At 33.5% G+C, this 27,595-nt stretch overlaps 1 protein-coding gene across 1 annotated transcript; it reads left to right on the top strand.

Annotated features, from left to right (window-relative positions):
* Window positions 1–1,041: 1,041 nt before the first annotated feature.
* On the top strand, window positions 1,042–26,124 carry LOC108904010. The gene is made up of 14 exons (XM_018706376.2): window positions 1,042–1,203; window positions 2,170–2,427; window positions 3,388–3,551; window positions 3,708–4,039; window positions 6,157–6,367; window positions 6,416–6,658; window positions 7,090–7,512; window positions 13,051–13,254; window positions 18,661–18,880; window positions 20,881–21,044; window positions 21,796–22,127; window positions 22,337–22,541; window positions 25,009–25,254; window positions 25,333–26,124. The coding sequence occupies exons 2-14, from the start codon at window positions 2,222–2,224 to the stop codon at window positions 25,767–25,769; spliced, it is 3,387 nt and encodes a 1,128-aa protein (XP_018561892.2). The 5' UTR covers window positions 1,042–1,203; window positions 2,170–2,221; the 3' UTR covers window positions 25,770–26,124.
* The last annotated feature ends 1,471 nt before the right edge of the window (window positions 26,125–27,595 follow it).

Genomic DNA, 27,595 nt, shown 5'->3' with positions numbered 1-27,595 from the left:
CTCCGATATTATTGCAGAGGTTATAAAAATATATCATTTTAATACGTAGATAAGTGTAATATGATTGAGAGATAAACGCCTTTAATACGGATCAGCATTATGAAAAACAATTTAATAATGATACACTAAAATGTATTTTTTTTACTCTATTTCGAAGGTACAACAATGAAAAGGTAAATATTCTAAAATTGTAGTAGAAAATTCCTAAGGTTCCTTTGCATCAAATATCTGTTTATATAGGGTGAATTATCCTAAAAAAATTGGGAATATATACTTCATGAAAAACGGAATCAATATCGTTAAACATTTTTTTGTAAAATTCTTATAGTTTGCGAGAAAAAAAATTATTGAAGTTGTATTATTTTCAACTCTTACATCGCTGAGCTACTGTAGTTTCTAGCGTCATTCGCTAGTGTTTACATTAGTTTTTCAAGTGTCAAAATGACGTACGTGTATAGCAACTCAAGTTGAAGAATATCGTTTTAATTTATGGATTTATGGATTTTATGGATGGATTTATTTTTTAATTTATGGCAATACAATATTTGTGTTAAGATGAAGCATTTGTGTTATGGTGAAGCAAGACATTTGTGTTAGTTCTTCAATATTCCATCCTCGTTCATTTTTACAGCCTATTTTTTATATTGCAAAAGCTCACTATGCCCTGTACAATGTGTTTCGTTTAATTTTTATGGTGACCTGTATTCAAAAACATAAGAAATATCTATCAAAAAAAGTAAATAAACCTTTATTTAGGAAATAAACTTCATGGTACTGGGCGAGTTAAAATAACGGCGGAAAATTAATGTCTACAGACCTAAATGAAAAAGTAGTAAACATTTTTTAAACTCTGAGTGGTCGAAATCGATTAAATTCTTCTCAAAAATATATCCATTTAAAAAATACAATTTATTTCCGGTTTAATAAACCCTCAAAAACTCAGTTCACTCTGTACCTCCACCGATAAAGCTTGGCTCACCCTGTATAAGCCCCAATTATGCGCATGGAATAACAACAAAATATATGACCAGACATATCACTGTCTCAAATATGTTGTCTGTTTTAAAATTATTCAATATGTGCGTGGTTGAGGCGTAGTCCCGTCAAGAGTAATGAAAGATAAAAATATGTGTATTTAGATAAAAATACATTTATACTTATTTATAAGTTCGAGATTCGTGCAAGAGTTAGCTTTAATTTGAGGTAAGTACCAAACTATTTATTATAATAGGTGTATTATCGAATAGATTAATAAGTTTTTTATATGAATTATATGAAATTCTTATTTATAAATGGATGTGAAACATGGGTATTTTGTGTTCTAAATGTAGCAAGATAAAAATAAAAATAGTAGGACCTAAATACAGGGCCTTTATAAATGACTACAAGCCATGTGATTGTTGAGCTTAGGCAACCAACACTGCGCGAGTGGTACTGATAACGAAATATCCCTAAATCTTGACTCGTTTATAATGAACAATAACAAACTGTTACGTTCAAGGTAAAGCGATCGCTGATTGGTTGAATAAAATCTCGTAAAAAGTTACACCAAACATCAGTCGTTGTGTTTTTTTAATGTAATCTTGATCTTATTGTTTGTTGTTAATAATTTTTAATTTTACCGAAATTTAATTGCCAATATGAAGGAAATAAAATTACTGATCAAACAAATTTACTATATTCCAGTTAAGATTTTTCCGTAGCTCTAGTAATACTCTTTTAGAGATGGAAACTACCATGGAAAATAATTTAATCGAAACATATTGCTTTTGTATGACCTATCGACGTGTTATTTTAAAGTCACCATAACTTTTTAAGGCCAATATGGACGAAATAAATTGTTTTGTATGAGTTATTAAATGTTAATTAATTTATGTTTTAAAATAATTATTTTTTGCTGTTTTAAAAAATGCCCATAATAAATAATAAGTATACTAATCTGATTGATGTCAAATATTTTTTAAAATCATTTTTCTTATTTTTTGAACTATTCTATTGTCACTACGTACAGTAGATATGGACGCATTGCGGAAAGTTAAAACAGACGACTGAGCAATAAATCTCAACTGTTGACAATTAGTTGACAAATTGCCTAGAAGTACAGTGCAACAATGCGGAATTTGGTGTAATACTGATAGAAAGGTACTGAAATTTTTATATTTATTTTAGATTTTTCTTCGCACAGCCAATTTTTTAATACCAGTTGCTAAAAATCAGCACCATGTTGATAATACTAGTTCTTGGAGTGATTACGGTGTTAGTCTTCATCTACTTCTACATAGTTAAACGACAGAACTACTTCAAAGATCGTGGCATTACCCAAGGGAAACCTATGTTTTTATTCGGCCACTCTTTGGGAGCCTTAATACACACTAGAACCTGGACAGATTTGGTTCAAAGTGTTTACAATCAGGGTGCTGGAAACAGGTAAGAACATAAATCCGCAATAAAAAGGTTTACTATCTTTGTATATACTGGAAACTCAAAAAATCCAAGAGCTAATCCAGACTAAAAGTTATCATTTTAGTTGATAAGTGAGAATGCACTTACATTCTATTTTGGCTGTGTTGTGTTTGCTCGAAGTAATATTCTTGAGTAATTTAATCCAATATATTACATTTTATCTGATCCGACTATAGTAAATAGACTATTAACACATTGTTTTTAAGAAGGTAAGTGGATTTTGCCGTAGAAGTAGATGTTGCTATGGACAACGGGAGGAGTTGTGTAATTGTAAAGAATCCTGTTGGCTATTTCAGTTTTGTTACTTCAACTGTCAGCAACATAACTTTCTGCAATTGTGGCTGATTTCCACCCACCACGTCTCTTGATTGATAATACTTCAACTACTGTATTAACCAGTAACGTTGCCGGTGTTCTTCAGAATGAACGGCCTGTATATGTTTCAGGATGTTCTAGTTTCAAAAACTGTGCAATTTTATTATGAATCGTAAAAAGGGTGTTCTTGCCGACTGCAAGTTGCAAGTGTAGCATTTGCTACACTTTCTATTTGAAAACCACTCATTTAGAAATAATAATTCAAAATCAGTAAAATTGCAACTTTTATGTAGATTTATTTTTAAACACCTTAGAAACGACAAAATCGAAGCAACCAAGGTGACCTTGCAAGATTTCGAATAATGTCAAAATGAATAGATTAAGAAATGTAAAAAAATAAAACCTAATCTTTATTTCATGAACCATAAACAACTGTGGGAGCAGATAAAATGTTATACACCATGCAGCAGTTAAGTATAATTTACCAGTCTTAGACTCTATTGCCAGCCCTTACTCCGCTCAGGCGCAAAATCCTCCTCGACTGGTAAATAATACTTACCTCCTTTATGGTGTCGCAGAGAACAATTTTGATTGAAGTATTTATTTTAGATATACTGGAATGTACCACTTCCACTTTCCGTTATTGGTGCTAAGAGACCCAGAGCTATTAAAACAGGTGGCTATCAAGGATTTCGATCATTTCACTGATCACATCAGCTTCCTACCAACAGACTCTGACCCATTGTTCTCAAAGAGTTTGGTCGCCCTCCATGGTAAGTCCTTAAACATCAAAGCATTGCCTTCTTCGAGAGTTCACTGTCTTACTTTTGTTCTTTGTAAACATTCCTAGCTTTTCATTGAGATCATGGAGAAAACAGTATTTACCAGATATTTACCATTCATCAAATTGTGTCATCGTTCCTTTTTAGGTCGGGAATGGCGAGAGATGAGGGCTCTCTTAAGCCCTTGCTTCACGAGCAGCAAAATGCGATTCATGTTCAACCTGATAAACGAAAGTGCTGAAAATTTGGCTGAGCATTTCCTGAAAAAAGACGAGAATGTTGTAGAAGTTGAAATGAAGAATGCTTTCACTCGCTTTTCCAGCGACGTAGTCGCGACCACAGCCTGTGGGATAAAAGTCAATTCTTTGGAAAATCCTAAGAACGAGTTTTACTTGATGGGGCAGAAGGCTACAGATTTTAGCGATATTTGGAAGAATATAAAATTCCTCTTGTACCTTATAGTACCATACATCAAGAAAGTAAGTTAAAGAATGTAATGGGACATATGAAAACAATTTTCAGGGGGGATCTAATATTGGCCCCCTACTATGTTTAATCTTCATAAATGGCCTTTAGGCAGATGATTTCTAATAAGTTTAATGATCAAGTATCTTTAGACACAGAGATTTAGAAGTAAAAATGTTAGATTGAGTTTAAATTTACATTTGTTTGAAGAATGAATACGCATTTTCTGTTCGGAAAAATCAAATAATTGACCGAAGGGTAAGAAACAATGTTAATACAGCTAGACTGTTACAGTATTTCGAACGAAATCCACGTAATTCTATTCGGCAGGATAGCCGGGAATTGAATTTGGATAAATCATCCGTTCAACGAATTTTAAAGACCAATGGGTATCCTGACTACAATATTCACAATTTGGCGTATTTGCCTGAACGTTACATTGAAAACAGACTTAATTTTATCCCTCAAATTGTATTAAATGTAGAAACTGTTGTTCAAAACCTTTTTCGACACGTTCTTTCGACGGAAGAAAGCCGGTTTGTCAGTAACAGTCTGCCAAACAGGTGCAACAAACATTACTGGTCCATTGACAATATCCACATTGTAAATCCACTCCAAAACCAAGGTCATTTTGTAGTAAATTGGGCCTTATTTCTATGGACATACATTGAACAGCGTGAGTTACCTAAATTTCATACAAGAGGAACTTCCAGCACTTTTGGAGAATTACACCAGGAAAATTAGCGAAAATAAAAGAGAAACTCGAAAAAAGTCCTATTCACCAGATTATTGTAAAATTGTCTAAAGGAACATAATACAAGACATCTCTCGTCTCGTGAATCACTTTCTTTAGCTAACTTTTTTATTTAAACAAATAAGTGAGGAAAACAGTTTTTTCACTTTGCAGGGAAAAGCATCAATAACTATCGGATTTGTTGTTAAAATTTTATAAAACCTATGACAATTTGAGGGTTTTGTCATACTATAAAAGTGTGCCAAAAGTGGGCGCTGTAGGTGCAATAGTTTTCGCACAATTCTATTTGTTTATAGCGGAGGCTCCAAAAGTTATGAACTTTAAGCCTCTGTACAAACGTTAATTTTCAATCAAACATGATTCTGAAAGCGTCATTGTAATCTTAAAGACGCAATTAAGCGACCTATTAAAAAATATCACGGTTTTTTTGACATTAACATTCTCAAATTGTGCATTAAGAAACCGTGCGTTTTTCGCTTATAAACAATTTGAATACCATTGTTGCTATTTATGCTATTTCACCGAAAATAGATGCAATGGATAGCTGGCAAAAAAATACAGTTTTAAAATAAAAAAAGTACCCCCTACGACCGACAGGAGCCAAGATAAGATTTTTTTTTAAATCGTAGCGCAATCGTTTATAAATATTAAAACTTGAATATTTCGCAAAATAAAGTTTACGACGTAAACTATGATTTCCCGTGAATTGCATTGAAAAATGTGGAAAATTAACGACTCACGACTCGCTAAGTAAACTGTCCGGCGGCCGGCGGCGTAGTGGTGGGGGAAGCTCGTCCAAGCGATCCCGCGGGCGAGAAAAGTTAAATGCAAAGTTCAAATAAGTGCGCGCTGTAAATTTTGCAATATCTCGGCTTCTATTCATCGTAGAAACTTTTTTTTTTTTTAAACTGGGGTAGCTCGACGAAAAAATAACAATGGGCATATTTACGAATTCGTAGAATAGCCCTGATCCCCAGAAAAAATGTATCCTTTATACTTACTTTTGTTTAATTTACAAAAATGTCACAAAAACTATTGTTAAACGAAATATTAATTAAAATTTCAATTTCGGAATTATTTTACTATTATTAAATAAATAATTGAAGCTATCGTTCATTTAAAAAGTTATTTTTTTACATATTAAGGCAAAGTAAACTTTTTTTTCAATATTTTGTTAGATACTTAATTACGATTTAAATGTAAAAATCCCAAATCTCATTCAAATTTTTTGTATCCTCACAGTAGATCCATACTATCGAGTTTGAGACAGCATGTATCTGATGGTACCACTCATCAATAATTTTCATACAGTTCTTTTAAGTCTCACCCTATGACGACATTTATACATACTTTTACGTATGTATTGAAATATTTCAGGTACTGAAAATACAACTGATTACGGACGACGTATCCACATTCTTCAGGGGTCTGATAGACGAAACCATCAAAGTGAGAGAAGAAAAAGGAGTTGTAAGACCAGACATGATACACCTCTTATTAGAAACACGTAAAGGAATCCGCAAAGAAGAGGAAACTAACGACGTCGACACGGGATTTGCTACAGCTGAAGAGTCTCCGAGCGGCCTAGGTAATTCATTTGTTTTGCAAAACATAGAGTGAAGAAAGTTTTTTTTAGTAAAAGAAAAACTGCACAGAGCTCTAACAAACGAGGAAATAACCGCCCAAGCCTTGATCTTCTTCACCGCTGGTTTTGACAGTGTGTCATCAGCGATGTGCTTCGCTGCCTACGAATTGACTGTGAACCAAGATATACAAAAAAGGCTTAGAAAGGAGGTTCACTCCACGTGGAAGGCGTGCAAAGGGAAGTTAACCTACGAGGCTCTTCTGCAGATGAAGTACTTGGACATGGTCATATCAGGTTGGTATTTAAATGATATAGCTCGCGTTATAGCTTCTGAGGTCTTGGTTATTAAAAGACTAAAGAAGAACTCTTTTTCATCTAATCTGTGGGATATACCTATACTCCAGTAGAATTAGATCACAAAACTTGAAAACATGGAAAAATTATTAGTAGACATGGGTATGCAGAATGATAATATAAAAAAAGCGTACAAGAATCTGGGGTTCATACTACGTAACAGCAGAGATTTTAAAAACATATCTACATTACGAGTATTATTTAATAGCTTTGTTAGGCCTAAATTGAAGTACGGCTCTGTAATTTGGTCACGTTTTTGAAAATTTACTAAATAACCCCATTTAAGGTACCTAGAGTCATTTTTGACTAATTTGTTAAACGCAGTCAAACTTCTAATACTTCTTATACCTCTCAACAAATTAATCTTTTAGAAACCCTGAGGAAATATCCCATCAACCCAGCAGTGGACAGAGTATGCACCAAGCCTTACATCATCGAACCTGTCTTGCCAGGAGAGACTCCGGTGCATCTGAAAGTAAACGACCCTATCTGGTTTCCGATCTACGCCATACATCACGATCCAAACTATTACCCCAATCCAGACCGGTTTGACCCAGAGAGATTCAGTGACGAAAATAAGAGTGACATCAAACCCTACACCTACTTTCCCTTTGGTTTGGGTCCGCGTAACTGTATTGGTTCTAGGTTCGCTTTGTTGATGACCAAAGCCGTGATCTTCCACGCCTTGCTGCACTTCGAACTGGTGCCTATTCAGAAAACTGTTATTCCCGTGAAGATTTCCAAGAAGAATTTCACTATGAACGCTGAAGGAGGGTTCTGGCTTGGTTTCAAAAAAAACTGAGAACGAACAAGTTGCAGTCTAATTTTTTTTTTTTAATTTTTTTTAATACATATTTTTTAAATAGATTTCTTTCTTTTTAATATTTCTACAGCTCGATGATGTTGAAATTGGCTAGAAATTAAATAACCCTTTGTGCTATTTTATAATTTTATTTTTGCCTAAAAACCTCTCACTGATAGTTAACGTTTCGAAAAACTGTCTGTTTTCGTCCTCAGAACTCAGTGTCTTAACATCAAATGAAATAATGTTTTTGTTTTGTTGTAAACAACCATAAAAAATTTAGGAATTATTTGAAATACTTATATCGCCGTTTGGCAAAATAAACACGACCTCTTTTAGTTTTCTTTACTGTAGTGTTATTTACGTGAATAAAAGCTTCTACTCATGTCGATTGAATAACCCAAAAAAATCTGATGTGACATGACAATATTTGAATCCTTGAAAAGGGTGATAAAGGGTACGAAGATGAGCAACTTTTTTCAGCAACTGATGGCCTGAATGCTTCTGATTTCAAGAAAATTGATTAAGAAAATTAACCATAAATGTAAGCTGACCTTGTGCATCTTGTGCACGTGCGCTATGTGTTGCAGTATTACTTAGCCGGCTTATAAAACTGACATTACCGTGTGGCGTGTATTATGGGAATAATTATTACACTCCTATATCATGTACAGGGTTAGTCACTATAATCTGACAAATTATTGTGAGTTTACATTGAAATTACAAAAAGTTTGTAATACAAAAGTTTTAGTTTTTTTCTGAATTTTTATAATACAGTATTAGAAAAAACAATTGAATAATGGAAATCACTAAATTAAAGAAAAAACAAATTTAATGGAACACACTGTATATTAGTGCATAATTAGTTTCGTTAAACTTTTCTCTTTTCTAAAATATGTAATATGTTACTGTTTGATTCAGGACTTTTTGACATATTTCAATTTAAAACTATTTTTGAAAAAACAGAAGGGAAAGAGTGACCGCAAAAAAAAACAGTGATTTTCGCCCGTTTTTTCACAATTCAGAGAATTAAAAAAAAATACATAAAAATGTGTTTTTGGTCGCAAATTACTTGTCGTAAAAAACTGAAATGAGCATAGCTTTTAGTATTTTGAAAATTTTAAAAATCACCCCTTCTTAGGGGTTGAAAAAATGCCAAAAATTTTGAATATTACCAATTGATATAAAAACTATTAGCATGTGAATTATCTTAATATATATTTTTTTTAATTTTTACAATTATTTCTAATATTCTCTATTTTTGGGGATGATTGACCACCCCCTGAACGCGCTTAAGAGAAGATTTTCTAATTCAACATGCTTATATCAGTCGTGAGAATAAATCTTTCTTAGTATCAAAAATCATTCGATAGAAAAATTCACATGCTAATAGTTTTTATATTTATTGGTAATATTCAATTCTTCATTTTGGGCGTCTTTTCAACACCTAAATAGGGACGATTTTTGAAAATTTAAAAGCTATGCTCATCTTAATTTTTTACGACGAGTAATTTGAGACCAAAAACATATTTTTATCTATTTTCTTTAATTCTCTGCGAATTGTGAAAAACGGGGGATTTTTGCGGTCACTCTTTATGTCTGACGGATCGCAGTGATTATGGACGAGGCACACGGAACAAACAAATTACTTTGGCAGAAGTTTATTTATCATCATTGATTTATTCCCTATAACTAACTGCTATTTTAACAAAGAAATAATGTTTAGTGAGGACGAAAAATTTGAAGTTATCTGTTTATTTTATGATAATAAAAATGTTTAATTTTAACAAGTCTTAATTTTAACAGAATTAATATAAATACCAGCTTTTGTAGTCGCTTGATCAGTCCATGAAATCTTTTCAAAAAGTTTAGATCGCCATTTTTCAAGCACAGCATTTCTCTGTAGTACTCTAATCGATAATTTTTTTGATTTTGGGTGAGTTTTTGGACCGGCGTAGTTTTATGGGGGCGGTATTTATATTTATGTAACGTTCTAATAATTTTACTTTGGCTTATTTCTAACTGTCTTGAAGTATTTACTGTGGACTCGTGTTGCCTTTTTACAATAATTTAATATTTGATTTTACCATGGTAAACCACGAATGAATATTTGCTTACCTTGAAAATATAGTTCTAATCCTTCATTTGGAATAATTCTTCGTTTCTGTCTTCCAATAGGTTTTGTTTCTCTAAAGCGTCGCTCCATGTCGTAATATGCAGCTCGAGATGGAATTGGAAACCCGGGATGCAAACGAGCATACTCGGTGGGCGCTGCTTTCTGTTTTAGATATAATTGTATACTAATTATCTATATTTAATGGTAATTTTTGCGCAGTTTCTTCCATAAATGTTATAATATCTGATTTAGATATGTATATTTCTAGGTAACAAAGAGCAATTATTTAAATCTTTACCATCTTTTCAACGTGGCAGAACTAATTAAATAAAAATAGTACTGAAAATGTCACTAATAAATAATCACAAACGATACTCTCTATATGAGTTCTTAATATGATCGTAACAAATTTTTTCTTGATGACGAAAAGACATCTTTAAAATTTTACACATGTAGTCATTCATTGTTACATGTTAAACATATTTTCCAAAAATTTTTTCGGAAACGCCGATTTAGTTCGTGTCGTTTCAAAAGAATTTTCCAAAATTTCTACTTCCATATTTCATTTAAAAGTCGTATACAGGGTGTCCCGGAAATGGTGGGCAATCTCTCGGATATGGATAGATAATGAGAAAATAATGTCACAAGTTCATATAAAATTTTTTCCTCCGGGCTCACACTGTGGAGTTATTAGCTCTTGAAGTTGAGAATCAAAAATGGTTTTTTTACTGTAACTTTTGTATTTTTCAATAAATTTGGAAAATTTTTTGGCTGGAGCTATAATTTTTGAAGCTGCTTTGGATGATAAAATGAAATCCTCGATAATAATTATGGGGGCCCGGGGGCAAAGCACCCCCCACCAAAATTTCTAGAAAAAAAATTTTTATTCCACTATACCCCAAATTTTCCATCATTTTATAAAAATTTATGGTATTTTACGTAAAAAAGGTATACTTGTTGAATATCCATAAAATAGATATATTTTGAGATAAACCCGTTTAAAGAGGAAGGTACCATTTAATTTGAGACATTTTATTTAATTGAAACACAGATTTAATCGTGGTTGGCTTTGACATGTCAGAGTATGCCAAAGGCAATTAAATTGTCAAACTTGTCAAATACGTAGTTTTAAATCTAAGACTCATCTCATAACTCATAATTTGTTATAAAATATGGAGTATTCCAATGAAGAATATGCTGATATGCATTTAATGTACGGGCGGGCTCTTTGTAATGCTTCGGCAGCAAGAAGATTTTATCAGCATTCTTATCCTAATAGAAGGATTCCGGATCGCAAAACTTTCGAACGTATTGATCAAAGATTAAGAGAAACTGGTAAAATACGATTACTATTATTAAACAAAATGGATATTAAATAAATTTTAATGTCTTNGGATGATCTTATTCTTTTAAACTCGTCATAATCTTCCAGAAGGTTAGTAGATTTATATTTTTTATAAGCTTTATTTTTTAGCTTCCATTCCGCGATTACTTCCTTAGTGAACCACTTAGGGAATTGCCTGTTAAAAACAACGTTTTTTCTTGGTGGGACATGTCTGGACAAAATTTCCTTAAGGATATCATAAAACATCTCTACAGCATCATTTATATTAGGGACAGAAGAAATACAAGACCAATCAGTTGACAATAATTCTTCGTAAAGAGCTGGAAAATTAGCATTCTTATAATTAAGTACATATGAGTATTAGTACACAGAGTAGTTAGCTCTCTTCAGAAGAAACACTGAAACTGGAGATTAAGTCATCTGGCCGTTATTTATGTTTGTTGTTTGTACAGGTCCGCGGTGTTCCGGTACTTGGTTTGAAATAATTGGCCTGTATTTGATTTTTTCGTCGCTTCCAAATTCTAAGTAGTTCTCATTACTATACGGCCAAGAAACAAGGGATCGTCAACACCTTGGTAGAATACTTGGAAGAAGAACTGGAACTGCATGGAATTTGGACCTTCTCGATCGAAATTATTTCTATTCTTCTGGATTTCTCTTGCTTCTCTGTAGAGCTTTGGCTTCCATTCTCTCTCTCTATCCCTCTTTCTCTTAGAATATGAACGTTACAGGTCCATAACTTTAAATCACCTCAAATGTAAATACCGGCTAGAGGACTTAATCTATAGTTGCTTTTGCAGAAAAGTGTGATATGTCTGTGGATAACATGAAATTGTCGGTACAATGTAATCACCAGCTCGACAATTGTTCAATCATTGTCAACTGCCACAAAAGACTGTAGATGTTTCGATGTTAAGAAACTACAAACTTCTTTCGACTTGCATTCCAACACTATTTGAAATATTGTTTTAAAATAAGTTTTCATTATTTTGTGTCTAAATTGTAGATGTGTGTCCCAAAAGTTTTGATTATACATATTTACTCCTCAAGTAAGATGTAATTAGTGCCTTCTACTGATATTGAGAACAATATATTTATCAAATCAATCAGTCAACAGCATCGTTGTTAACATAAGAACAGTGACAGCGTTGGGAACGCTTTGTCATAATGGTTATTTCATGAAACCAAGCAAGGGAAAGGCGAACAGAAATCTCTTCTGTCGTACAAATTTAAATCGTCCATTCCATAGTGTTTCAAATTCTGTGAAAATAGGAAGAATCGATTCAGTCTTGCATTGTCACCCATCACTTCGGACGTCGTCAACTTTCTCTGAGAACAACCATCGTGGATCCAGCTCCAAAAGCACGGTTGAACACTGTATACAATTCAAATTAAACATGTGACAAATAGAAAGAACAACAAAAACATTAACAACCATTAAACATAAAAGGAGAGTGCCAGGCTCACCTAGAGCTCCTGCGGGGAAAGAGCATGGCAGAGAAACCCACGATCGTTGCTCTAACTACCCAAATATAAATACAAAACAACCGCTAACCAAAGGCATAAATTAGGATCCTTTGTTAACCTCTTCAGTCCCCCCGTATCACATTTGATACGTTAGGTAACATTTTTCTTTTATAAAAAAAATCACTAATTTTATGTTCAGACCTACTATATCATATAATATACATTGTAAACAACGCCATCTATGTGGAAACAGTGACACTCATCTCAGTAGTTGACATTTAGAGCATTGCAAACATGGCGACTACCTCCAGAAATAGAATTCTATCTTCAAATAAAGGTAAGTCAGTGGTTTTATTGGGATATAATTTATCTTATAAGAAATAAATATAATGTACACTTATTTTTATATGCCAAGTGGCAAATTTTATATAAAAAAAATTATGTTTACCTTGTACACATACTTTTATTTCACGCATCAAGTAATATACATTAGGACTCTACAACATGGTTGCCTATAAGTGCAGTTTTTTGTTATGTATCAAATAGTATACATTGGGACTATAACGTTGCAATTAGTTAAGGAAGAATAATTTATATTTCAGGATTGTCTCATCAACAACTAGAAGAGTTGTTGTATGCCAGTGATTCTGACTTAGATATCAATTTGCCAGATGAATCTGATGATGGATGGGAACCAGATACACACCCTGATGAAAACTTGTCTTTGTCAGAAGACTCTGATGATGACGTGCCACTTGCTCAACTGTTTCCCGGTGCCCGCTTTCAAAGTCGACCAACGACGTCAGGTACTACATGGGTTAGAAGCGATAACTTTCGAGAATCAACTGACGAAAATCCTCAATTAGATTCAAATAATTTATTAGAGCCATTTGATTATTTCCGTAAATATATCGATGATGACGTTTTCATAAATATGGCTTTGTATTCCAATATGAAACATGTGCAAACAAAAGGAGTTTCTTTGAATACTGATAAAAAGGAAATTAAAACTTTCTGGGGTATAAGTATTATAACTTGCTTGTTGAGATTTCCACGAACCCGTATGTTTTGGGAGCGAGAAACTAGATATAGCATAATAGCTGATAAAATGACTAGAGATAGGTTCTTCAAGTTAAGAACTAACTTAAAAATTGTGGATGATTATGCTGTTACAGATGACGAGAAGAAAGATAAATATTGGAAAATTCGCCCTTTATTGATCAAGATTCGTCAAACTTGTATTTCTACTCCAAGGCCAAAGTATATTAGCATTGACGAACAGATGATACCATTTCAAGGTACTGTAAAAATGAAACAGTATATTCGTGGCAAGCCTTCCCCATGGGGTCTCAAAAACTTTGTAATGACCCGAACTGATGGAGTGCCATTAGATTTTCTGTTATATGCCGGAAAAGACACAGATCTTTCTTCGTCATATAAAACTCCTCAAAACTTAGACATAGGTGGTAAAGTTGTGTTGAAGTTGTCGCAATCTTTACAGTCAAACTCTTCAATTTTCGTAGATAGATACTTCACATCAATAGCATTGTTTAGAATTCTTGAAGAACATTCTATAATAGCTACAGGCACGCTAATGAAAAGTAGGGTCCCTAAAAATGCAAATTTTATTGCTGACGGTGTACTGAAAAAAAAAGGTAGAGGCAGTCACGACCAGTTGATATCTGACGACAACAAAATCATGATAACAAAATGGTTTGATAATAAAGCAATTTTCCTTGCATCAACTGAATGTGGATACACACCTCCAAATGAATGCAGAAGATGGTCTAAATCAGACAAAAAATACATATATATAGATAGACCAGCAGTTGTAAAATTATACAACGAATATATGGGAGGTGTCGATCTTCTGGATCGTACAATTGCAAAATATGCGATGCGAGTACGAACCAGAAAATGGACAATTCACCATTTTATTGATTTTTCCATTGCGGCAGCTTGGTTGGAGTATAGAGGTGTTGCAAAAAGCAATGGTATATTGAAAAAAGACATTATGTCTTACTACGATTTTAAAATGAAAATCGCTTTAGAATTGCTGCATCCTCAACCCCTTCATAATGAAGATGAAGAAAATATCGATCCTCATCAACAAGATAGGAAACCTTTTGTTCCACTTCCCCACAGAAACATAAGGATTGACGGAGCTGTCCATTTACCAGAAATGGATTCGGATTCGCACTCGCGCTCCAGATGTAGAATGCCTGGATGTAAAAATCTTACATATTGTAAATGTTCATTTTGTAAAGTATATTTATGCTTCACAGCAAAAAGAAATTGCTTTAAAAATTTTCATTCAAAATAGGAACACATTATTTTGGGGCCAAATGTATCATATATGATACGTCATTTTTTTGTTATTAGCAAGAAAAAAATATTTATTTTATACTATATTTATGTTATACCGATACTTATTATCTAATAAATAAAGATATTCACTTAAAAAATGGTTTGTTTTACTTTCGGGACTGAAGAGGTTAAATATTTAAAACTGACCTTGAATTTCATAATACTTAAAAGATTGTTGATATCGAATTCATAGAAATGAGTATTGTTTATCATTAAAAATGTCTAATTATATACTCCATAATCACAAGAGATTATGAATTCTACTAAATGATTTATATTCTTGAAAATATTTTTAATATTTCGTCTAGTTCTCTGTTATCTTTTCGCCATTGCCTTCCTTAATTTCTAAATAATCTATGATAATTGTACCACGTGAAATTGATCAACAATTATTATTATTAAAACACTATCTAAAATGGAAACTTTAAGTCATATATTCTAGTCCAATTAAATGGGCCTTTAACTAGCAATTTTGGTCAACTTGCCTGAATTTTTGATATAAGTTAGTTTGAGTTATATAATAACAATAAGTGACAGTAATTTTTTTTTCAAATCCCGGCCAGAGGTGAAAAAAGATAAAATAAAGGGGTTGAGTAAGAGCTAGAAAAAAAGTTCTTTTAAAAGTTGTAGAAGATAAAATTGTACATAAAAATGGTCTATAGACTTTTTCTTGTACTATTAAAATTAACAGAGTTAGAGTGGCTTGAAGTTAAGGGATAAAATTTAAAAGTCGTCAAGCAGAAAAATTATGAATGAATTTTACAATTTTTTTTCAACCTCCTCTAAAATTTTTTATCTTTGTCGTAAAACAAAATTTCGAAAGAATCTTTTCATTATTTTAAATAATCAATCGAATGGCATAGAAAAATATTGTTTTAGTGTTAAATCATAAAAATTAAAGATTAAAAATTTGAACACTTTTTATTAAAAATTTAAAGATCTTATTTCCCTGAAGAGAAAGTTTTAATTTTTTAGAGTAGATTGAAAAAAAATTATAAAAATTCATTAATTTTTCTGCTTGTTATGATTTTTTTAAATTTCTGAAATCACCCCTTAACTTCTAGCCACCCTAACTCTGTTAATTTTAATGGTACCATTTAATTGAACTATTTCCGGTTTATAGTGGTTTAAAGGCTTTTAGGACTCGTACGATGGATTTTGAGGTTCTTATGTCATGTCCAATGTATCTGCTTGCCGCCAATTACAGATTTACATAGCCTTAGTTAGAAATCTTTGACCTGCCCCTGCTGTTCTCGAGCAAGGCTCTGTGGAGATGGATCCGCTATCAAAACCCCTAGACTTACCCTCATTTTCATTTCGCTTCATATTGTTACTCCTAAGGCTACGGACGGAACCCTCTTCAGACAATGGTGGTCAGATACCGGTTAGTTTTGTGTGATAGACTAGACTATCATACCCATACGTTTTTAGGGGTATCTACGAAGCTAGCTCTTGTTCAAGGTTATTTGAAGGTCAACTCTTGTTTTTTATGGTAATACAATTTTTGTACCAGGAATTTAAAAGGGAGATGTATTTTACGTGGTGAACTTATTTTTTAAGATCATGTCAAGGTCAACTTTTGGTTTTCTATGGTGATACGATTTCTGATCACGAATCCCGAAAAAGCGAGAAACTTTACGTTTGAAGACGTGCTTGAGTTATTTCATCATTTTCAAGGTCATTTGATTGTCAAATCTTCTCCCCCGAGCCCCAGGTTGGTATCTCACCAAGATAATGATATATCGAGAGAGTGACCTCTATAAAAGTTGTATTATCAGATATCACCACTTAGTGACCTTGAAGGTCATTTCGATAAAAATCACTATAATCGGCTTTAAGATGGTGAAATAATAATTTTCGTATCCATGAGATCTGGTTTTTCATGATCCTAATGACAAACAATTGGCAACGGTAGACTTCTTATACGAGAATTTGAACCTACATACTCTCAGGCTGGGTCATAGCATAACTGGTTTCACAGCGAAGATATTTCAAATCCCGCTACCTCAGAATATGGTGGATATGAAGACAGCTGCCCGGAAAGGGATGTGTGGCATAGATCATAATACAACTTGTGTTACAGAGGTATTACCTTAAAAAAAGCTTAAAGAGTTGACATTGAATATGACCTTCAAGGTTAAATCCAAGGTCAACGGATAGTGGTCTCCAATGACCCAAACAACTTTTGTAGAGATCATTTTCCCGATATCTCACTATCTTGACCAGATACCGACCTGAAAAGTTCGGGAGCAGAATTTGATCTTCAACTGAGCTTGAAAATGAAAAAATAACCCCATCACTTCTCCGAACGTAACAACATTTCTGGCTATTTCAGAATCCGGGGTCAGAAATTGTTTTACTATAAAAAGTAGCAAGAGTTGACCTTCAAATAACATTGAACATGATCGTAAAAAATAAATCAACAGGTCCGAACGTAAAATTCCTCTCTCTTTCAGAATCCGGAGACAAAAATTGTTTTACCATAAAAAACAAGAGTTGACCCTCAAATATGCTTGAATATAACCTTCAAAGTCAAATCCAAGGTCAACAGATAGTGGTCTCCAATGACCCAAACAACTTCTATAGAGATATCTCACTATACTGAACAGATACCAACCTGAGAAATTCTAAAGCAGAACTTGATCTTCAAATGACCTTGAACATGAAAAAATAACTCAACCACGTCTTCCAAAATTTCTGGCAATTTCAGAATCCGGGGTCAGAAATTGTTTTACTATAAAAAAAAACAAGAGTTGACCTTCAAATAATATTGAACATGACCTTAAAAAATAAATCAACATATCCCAACGTAAAATTCCTCTCTCTTTCAGAATCTGGAGACAAAAATTGTTTTACCATAAAAGAACAAGAGTTGAGCCTCAAATATGCTTGAATATGACCTTCAAAGTGAAATCCAAGGTCAACAGATAGTGGTCTCCAATGACCCAAACAACTTCTATAGAGATATCTCACTATACTGAGCAGATACCAACCTGAGAAGTTCTAAAGCAGAACTTGATCTTCAAATGACCTTGAACATGAAAAAATAACTCAACCACTTCCTGCAACGTAAAATTTCTGGCTATTTCAGAATCCCGGGTCAGAAATTGTTTTACTATAAAAAAAAACAAGAGTTAACCTTCAAATAACATTGAACATGACCTTAAAAAATAAATCAACATATCCGAACGTAAAATTTCTCTCTCTTTCAGAATCCGGTGACAAAAATTGTATTACCATAAAAAACAAGAGTTGACCTTCAAATACACTTAACAGGTATGGTAGTATAGTCTATCCACACATTCATTTTGTTATGCTGTTATTTAAAATATGTGATTTTATGAACATAATAATTTAACATATTTGCAAGTGAAAAACTATTATCTTCTAAAACAAATACACAAATTCAATCACAAGTTAATATAATTCTTAAAATAAACAAAGTGGCTATTTATTTATTAACTACAATTACTGATATTTTATAATAAATATGTATTTGTTGTCTCAGACTGAAACTGCGCAGTCTGGCAGCTATTTTTAAGGCCCATCGTCGATTACATATAGTTAACATTTGATTGGCTTAAATTACATACTATTTTCTTTAAGTAAATACATAATAAAATAACCAAGACGCTTCAGAACTAGGTATTAAATATTCAATTGCGTCGCCAAACATTTCAAAATACGACACTAAGTAACCGATAAGATTGAATCCAAAAGATATATTCTCAAAATTGTTATTCCTATGTTAGTAGAGATGTACGCTTCATTGCATTTATTATTCCAAGAAATTGCGTGTTTTTTTGGTTAACAAAAATATATTTAAAGATCGTGTTATAGGTAACAACACATTTATACCAGAATGTTGACGTTGATATGTATAACGGTTGTTGTGGTGTGCCTATTTTACTATTTCATAGTGAAACCTTTCGATTATTGGAAAGACAGAGGGGTTAAACAAGGAGACCATGTATGGATAGCTGGGGACAATTGGAGGACCCTTTTGAGGCAACAGAGCATCGCTGAAATGGTGGAATATGTTTACAAACGGCATCCAGGTCTCAGGTGAGAGAATTCGATACTTTCTGTATTAAGTTATGGACACATAATAGTTGGGTATACTTTTTATGCGACATATATTTTTCGTAGTAATTTGGCCTCCTGAACACGAATCTGGGGTCAGAATTGGCCCATCACTTCACAATTTTTTCCTAACCTCAAAAAACTTGTGAAAAATAGTGAAAATTGATGAAAATTTACTGGGAAAATTTGGAAAAAAATTTATTTCCACATCAAATAGTACATTTTTATGTAAAAGACTCTGCTGAATTCAAATCCACTGTCAGAATTGAGCTAGAACGTGTGGTTTTTTTTCTAACCTCAAAAAACCGAGCAGGAATCGCTATTTTCAAATTCTGAGCGGATTTTGACCAGATTTTGTATAAAGGGGTTTTTTGGGTCGCTGATTACGAATATGAATTCACATTGTAAAAATTCAAGATGGCTGATCCAATATGGCGGGTGTACTTTTTTGAAATCCACCGATTTCAGTAAAATTTGGCATCATAAGGATTGCTGGTTGATCTCACCTTCATTAATCACACATCTGGAGCCAGATTTTCATAAATCAAGGTAAAAGATTCCACTCCGTCTAAAAATGTGACTTCGCTTAAAAAAATGACTTAAGGACTCTACACATGTAATGATGTGTAGTGTGATGTGCTTGTTTCCATGGGACAAGACAAAAAAGTTTCTACTTTATTCTTTCATTTATTTAGTCGTGCATGGGCTTATGGTTTTCCAATCAGATTTTTTTAACTACTATGCAGTTTTCCTATGGCATTTAGATGCTTTTATTTCTTAATAATTTTAAAGTTCAAGGAAAAGGACACATTACTGCCACACAGCACATCACTGCATCTGCTTATGCCTTCAATCTAAAAATGTGACTTTGCCGAAAAAATGCCGCCTACTCGGCCTAAAATTATGACTCTGCCTACAAATTTTACCTTGATTTATGAAAATCTGGCTCCAGATGTGTGATTAATGAAGGTGAGATCAACCAGCAATCCTTATGATGCCAAATTTTACTGAAATCGGTGGATTTCAAAAAAGTACACCCGCCATATTGGATCAGCCATCTTGAATTTTTACAATGTGAATTCATATTCGTAATCAGCGACCCAAAAAACCCCTTTATACAAAATCTGGTCAAAATCCGCTCAGAATTTGAAAATAGCGATTCCTGCTCGGTTTTTTGAGGTTAGAAAAAAAACCACACGTTCTAGCTCAATTCTGACAGTGGATTTGAATTCAGCAGAGTCTTTTACATAAAAATGTACTATTTGATGTGGAAATAAATTTTTTTCCAAATTTTCCCAGTAAATTTTCATCAATTTTCACTATTTTTCACAAGTTTTTTGAGGTTAGGAAAAAATTGTGACGTGATGGGCCAATTCTGACCCCAGATTCGTGTTCAGGAGGCCAAATTACTACGAAAAATATATGTCGCATAAAAAGTATACCCAACTTTTTTTTTTGTGTGTGGCTGTGTATTTTTAATCCAAGAAAAGTGAGTGAAAAAACAGTAACAAAATATTAATTTCTGTATGTTGTATTGCCTGGAAACGGAGTCAGAAGGGCAAAAAAAAATTGGAATTGAAAATAAGGCTTTTGTTATCAAAAACAAATATTTGCTGTTGCATTTTTTACTGTTTTTTAAGGAAATGTTACCACTACTAAAGTAATAAAAAGTTAATTAATCATATCTCTCAGAATCTAGTCCATAGTGACACTGCCTTCGCTATTTTTTAAATTAAAAAAAAAATATTTTGAAAAAAATGAAAAAAATTTTACATCAATTTACATATTTTCTGTGCACAAAAATTTGAAAAATATTGAATGACTATTTCGTATTTTCGTAAAGCTAAAGCTTATTAGTTTCACGTTCTAAAATTATTGTTTTTTTTGCACAGAATCGTGGAAAACAAAGAATGATGAAAATTTTTAAGACAAATAAAATTATTTAAAAAATTCTATTGCTCAAAGTTTTGAGGTTTTTGTAGATATTCAGGCATGTACCAGTTCATGTCCCCAACTTTGGTCATTAAAGATCCGGAACTGATAAAACAGATAACTGTAAAGGATTTCGACCATTTTACCGACCACAGATCTTTCTTCCCTGAAGATGCCGATCCCCTATGGGGCAAGAACCTGTTTTCTCTTAAAGGTAAATTATTGATTTTATACACTCTAGCCACAATATAAACAATTATTTATAGTCCATTTTTTCCCAGATGGATGAAATCATAGATCTCATAATAAATCATCCTAATAGTTTAAGTGATTTTGTAACCATGCAAGATGAAATTCAAGTTGGTGTCCAAGGCAATACCTAGATCTCTCACTTCTGCAGCTGATTCCGGAAGTTGATCTACCTATATTATGTACTATTTATTTTATTTCTTGATATGATGAAAGTTATTGTAAGGTCTTTTTTCTATGTTAAGGGACATCCCATCAGACTGCATATTGTGGCTGGCAATCAAAAACAGAACTAATTTTGGAGAATTTACAATGCTTAAAGCAATACCTTATATCGTTAATAAATATGTTAACTCTAAATGGGACCAGATGACAACCATGTGGAACTCCTGAATATATAACGAACTATCTGTTGTCTATATTGAATATATGAATCAAATCATGATAGTAAAGGTTTGAGAAACCACATACAGCTTATGAATAAAAAATTTATAGTTACCTTGTCAAAAGACAAAAGAACTCATTATAAATTGTATCTATTTGCTCCTTCCTCTCCATTACTCCAGACAAGTAACTTATATAAAGTAATAAAATGAGTTCAGTAGATCTGCCATTCTGTCTGCTTTTGTTACCAGACTTAAATATGAAAGAAATGAAACCCACTTTCCACAATGATGAGGAATAAAGGTCGAGATAAATTAAAACTTCCTTTTTAGGTAGATCATGGCACGACATGAGAACAGTCCTCAGTCCGTCTTTCACCAGCAGCAAGATGAGGACCATGTTCGTTCTAATGTCGGAATGCGCCGAAAATTTCATCCAGCACTTCCTGGAAAAGAACGAGGGTACCATGACGTTAGAATTTAAAGATGCTTACACACGTTTCACAAATGACGTGATAGCCACCACAGCTTTTGGGATTCACGTCGATTCCTTGGGTCAACCAACGAATACTTTCTACATGATGGGAAAGAAGGCAACAGATTTCCGTAGCTTTCGGAGAAATCTGAAGATGTTTGGATATTTCCTAATGCCGAAAGTGTATAATGTAAGTAAAATAATACATTACTTAAATCATTCTGTTGCCTTGTACAACAAAGAAATAATAATTCTGAGCTTATGAACAGTTACCAAAACAGGATAAGTAGGAAAATAAAACTCATACTTCAATCCCTTTTCTGATTTTACAAACAGGCACCTCAAAATTTACATCAGAGGTTGTATCATGCAAATATTTTATGTTTTCGTGTTTTCTAGCTACTGAAGATAAAAATGTTCTCTAAAGATGTGACTAACTTCTTCGTGGAAATTGTGAGTAATACAGTTAAAGTAAGAGAAGAAAAAGGAATCGTGCGACCGGACATGATCAATCTGTTAATGGAAGCAAGAAAGGGAATCCACAGGCAGGCAGAAAACGACGTGATCGACACAGGATTCGCCACTGCTCAGGAAAGTGACTTAGGTAGAGGCAGAATACTTTTATACAAGTAAGAAACTTGAAGTGACCACATATTTTTGTTCGATTTAATCGGTTCTGACCCCTATCACAAAATCGCAATTTTCTCGAAAATGGACGGTTGAAAATTGAATTTGCTAGTAAACTGGTAAACCTTAATTGTAAATTAAGTCAATGTTGAGAAAATTCATAAAATTTTAAGGGTCATCAAACCCTGAACCACCCAAAAGGGGGTGCTGCCGGTCACTTCAAGTTTCTACCAGCTAAAGACGCCAATAAAATAATAGTATATTAAACAACAAGGTTTGAATACAACTCTTTGCACACGAGCGAGACATATTGGTGGACCGAGCCGAAGGCGAGGTCCACAAGTCGAGCGAGCAAAGAGATTTTCCAACGAGTTTTTTACGATACTTTTTATACGACTGCAAACAGAGACCACAAAAATCAAATTTTAATTTAAATCGTTTTTATTACTAAAATTGCCAACGCATTAACAAAATAAATTAAATACAACTTTTAATTTAACTCGTTTTTATTAAGAAAATTGCTAACGCATTAACAAAAGAAACTAATATTTAATATTTATGGTAACATTTGAACATTCCTTCAAGGTTACGCTGGGAAAAGCAGTATTATTGTGCACCTTGTTTTCGGTAATAGAGAATATTTTTGGTGTCGTGTTTTTAGTGCAGTTTTTCAGCGTGCGGTCGTTGTTTTCTTGTTGTATTCCAGTAGACGATCGTTGTTCTGGTTCTGTGGCAGCAGAAGACACTGAAGACTCTATCTTTTTCGAAACTTCCATTTTATTTCTCAAACAGTCATCAACGTAGCCTTCGGCAACTGTACTGGATTTCCACCCTCCATGGCGTTTGAGGGCAAGCAGATTTGAGCCAGAATTGACTAAAATTGTGGCCGATGAACGCCGAAAACAATGTCCCGTGTAACTTTCTGGATTCTCTAGCATCAAAAACTTGGCGATTTCCCTAGCCATGTTTCCAATTTTGTTGATGCCAACGTTTTGGCTTGAACATTTTCCGTTTTGATAGTTTAAAAAAAACCTGCCTGTCTTCAGATTAGGAGGACGAAGAGCACAGTACTTTTTTAAGATAGTGTAAAGGTTTCCTGTAATTGTAAAACACCTTGGTACCTTTGTTTTTGTATTCTTCAGTTTAATCAGCATAGCACTGCCGAAATCTTTGGTGTCTTCTATTTTGAGATAACATAATTCCTCCCTTCGACATGCCCCAGATAGTCCAACTGCCACCACCGCCTTGATAAGTAAATATTTGTCGTCTGATGCTTTCGTCAAAAACCGGCAAAAATCATCTTCTGTGAGGATTTGGGACTTCTTTGGGACGTAGTTTTCGGATTTTCGTTTGATTAGCGCTTGCAACTTTTTATAGCTTCCAAGATCTATGTTGTGATTGGCACTTAACGTTGACTTGAGCATCGAAAAAATCATCCACAACGTCGAAGATCTATATTTCTTAGATAGTTCTTCAAAATACACCATTACTGCGTTTTCTGTGAAAGTTTGGACATTTTTGGCTAGTCGCCAGTCCATAAATCGGCTTAACTCAGCTTCATACCTTCTTCTGGATTTGGTGGGCAGCAGTTTCGAACATATTTCGCTTGCTTTCTGTAAAATCTCTTCAGAATCACACATTTTCACACCCAAACTTCGGGAATTCAACAATTTTTGAAGTATCTAATCAACAAAATAAAGGAGCCGTGACGGTTGCTATGAAACTCAGGCATCTTGAAACATTGCTTAATTTGGGTGACAACATCAAACAAAAATCACAATCAGGAGACGCGTGTGCAAAGATGGCACAACCGTGTGCAAAATGTTTAGCACACGGCGTATGCAAAATACCGTTTTCAGAGCGTGTTTTCCGTGCGCAAAACCCCTATTTGCAAGGCAGTCGTATAAATATATATTTACAAAATTTGGTTGTTCTGTATTAGGATATTGCTTTGGTTCTTTTAGGACATTTTCTGAGACCAATATCCCCGCAACAGTAGGTATGAGAAAAAAAAATCATTTAAAAAATCAACTTGTTTTGGTGTCCTCCACACACACCTGTTCTATATTCATTCAGTTGCGAATCACCCTGTATCTATCTCTGGGTTCAAAGAATTTTTCTAGGATGTCATAGATAGTCATTTGAATATCAAGCTCATTTTTCACGTGAAATAATGTGGAATAACAACCTACTGGAAACCAACTTCATTTAATTCAATTAAACAGTAGTAAGGCCTAAATTATAAAAACAACGGTGTAACATTAAAATATCTTTGACATATGTTTCCAATGCATTCTTACCATGAGAAACAAAACCGCTACGATCTTAGGCATCATCCCAACATAACTTTTTATTGCATCTGCAATGCCTTCCAAGTATTTTCTAGGAAGTTAACTTTGTGAATAAAGCAGATTCATTTTTTAATAATTTTTGGTATCTTTCAGGCAAACCTACCAAACTGCCCAAAGAAATAACAGATATGGACATCACAGCCCAAGCCATGATCTTCTTCTTCGCTGGCTTCGATGGTGTTTCAGGCCTTATGTGTTTCCTGACCTATGAACTAACTGTCAATCCTGACGTGCAGGATAAGTTGAGGGAGGAGATCCGATCTACTCTAGAGGAGTGTGGAGGAAAACTCACATATGAAGGTCTTCTCAAGATGAAGTACATGGATATGGTCGTTTCAGGTTAATAGAGTTTTTTATAAAAAAATTGTTGTTTAATATGACAGCTGTGTTATGTGCCACTGAAAACTTTTGTTACAGAAGCTCTACGGAAGTGGCCCATCGGTATAACCGCGGATAGAATTTGTACAAAACCGTACACCATACAACCAACCACACCAGACGAGAAGTCGTTGCATCTAGAAAAAGGCTCTTTAATTTGGTTACCCATCTTTGGCATACACCGCGACCCAGAATATTTCCCAGATCCAGAACGTTTCGACCCCGACAGATTCAGCGAAGAAAACAAAAGAAATATCAAACCCTACACCTACTTTCCCTTTGGTTTGGGTCCCCGCAACTGTATTGGTTCTAGGTTTGCTTTGCTGGAGACCAAAATCATCATCTTTTATGTTCTCCAGCATTTCGAGTTGGTACCTGTGGAAAAAAGCACAATTCCTCTAAAGATAAGGACAGGGATGTTCAATTTGACGGCTGAAGATGGTTTTTGGTATGGGCTGAAACGCATCAGCGTGTAAACCTGACTAGGAAAATTTATTATGTGTTATATATATTTTTTTACTGAAAATAAGTAAGTAAATAAAGTAAACAATGTTTTCGTATGAAAGTCGGATAGAAGTTTATCTATGGGTTTTAGTAACCTTCCAAATTGTGAGAAATGTCTCCAAATAATAAATTAACAAGGTATAGGACTTTCTTTCCACAAGAGCCCTCAGTTTTAAAATAGCAGTATACAGGGTGTTTTACGTCACAAGCGCACTGGCGCGCGGCGGTCAAAATTCACATAATCTCTTAAATGTTAAACCAATCTTATAAACATTTTTTATTCGGTATTGTTGGTCGGGACAATTGATCTGATTTCGTCTGCTTACAACGGTATCGGCTCTTACAAAGAAAGTTCGTTTTTTACCCTTGTACCATCTCTTCTAATATCATACCAGGTGTAATGCCAATTGCCTATACGAGTATTTCAATAATGTAAACAATGAGCAAGCACTTGACTGCGAATCTATGGACCGCACTTTCATACAGAACCGGATTCATATCATATTCCGATTTCATTTCGTGCGTATCATTCTCGGTTTAATTCTGTTTCTGTTTTGATTGTTTTGGATTAATTTAAGTTGTCTAGTGGCTGATAGAGTGGAAGTAAGAAAAACGAGTAAAAACATACCATATTTTGCATAGAACTTTATCACGTTCTAATAGCACCTGCTTTAACTTTCCTAATTACAGTAGTGATAGTAGTATAGTCCAGTTAAACTAAGTCAGTGTCAGAAGTCATTGACGCTGAAATTCACAAATTAAACACACTGCTTTAAATAAATAGTAATAAATACCTAATTGTTGCTAGAAACTTGAATCTATGTTAAAAAAATATTTTATGTCAATGATAGTATTTTTATGTTTTCTTTTAGGACAGCAAAAATAAATATTTTAAAACTTAAATTAGTTTTACTTCCAGTTAATAACGCAGCTACTGCCAATACTAGTTAATATTTAATAAATAATGCAAAAAAATATTTTTAAATCTATTTCGAAAACCTGGAAATATCAGGGAATTCTTTGGTCAAAATTTGGTGTACGCCCTGTACTTCTGAAAAGCTTGAAAAGATAAAAAAACCTAAAAACAAAATGTAACTACTTTGATAACATTGCCAAAGGTTAATTCCGTTTTATCTCACTATTTTTTTTTTTTAGCAAACAACAACGCATAATAAGTTTTAAGAAGATTATTTATCTCCTCGTCTTTATCTTTGTGATTATACGCTTAGATACGATATGATATCACTTATCACAGAAGTAGGTAAATATTTTTGTTTACGATTTTATTTAACCGTCAAAACATTCATATCTTCTCTAATTATGTTGTAAAACATACTGATTCGTAAGTTACACATAATACTTGCAAATAATAAAGTTCCATAAAATACTTACTTTTGTTTCGGCAAGCTGAATTTATCACTATAGATGGGAAAATAGATAAATATCACTATAGATAGAAAAATGGGGGGAAGATTGTTTACAGGGTGGTTAATTTTATAATTTTTACGTAAATTCACGTTTTTCGCTTATAACTTTTTTCCGTTTATTTCCACGAGAAAACACTAAAGTACTTTTTTTCGTCTTCAAAGGACCTACAAAACTAGCCCTCGAGTGTCAAAAAATATTGATTAGATCAAAAGTTATAAACAGAAGAAGTTTATTTATGACTTTTGAATTAAACATTTATAAACTGCGTTACTATTACCAGAACGTTTTGGCATGGAATCATCTCATTCCTTATCACTGTCTAATAACTCACACGAAATCTGGAATCGGTAAGTTGAATAGTTTACAAGTT

This window comes from Anoplophora glabripennis, unplaced genomic scaffold (assembly GCF_000390285.2).
Source record: "Anoplophora glabripennis isolate ALB-LARVAE unplaced genomic scaffold, Agla_2.0 scaffold237, whole genome shotgun sequence".
Classification (NCBI taxonomy): Eukaryota; Metazoa; Arthropoda; class Insecta; order Coleoptera; family Cerambycidae; genus Anoplophora; species Anoplophora glabripennis.
Note: the sequence above shows the minus strand (reverse complement) of the source record. Positions and strands in the feature narration are given on the sequence as shown.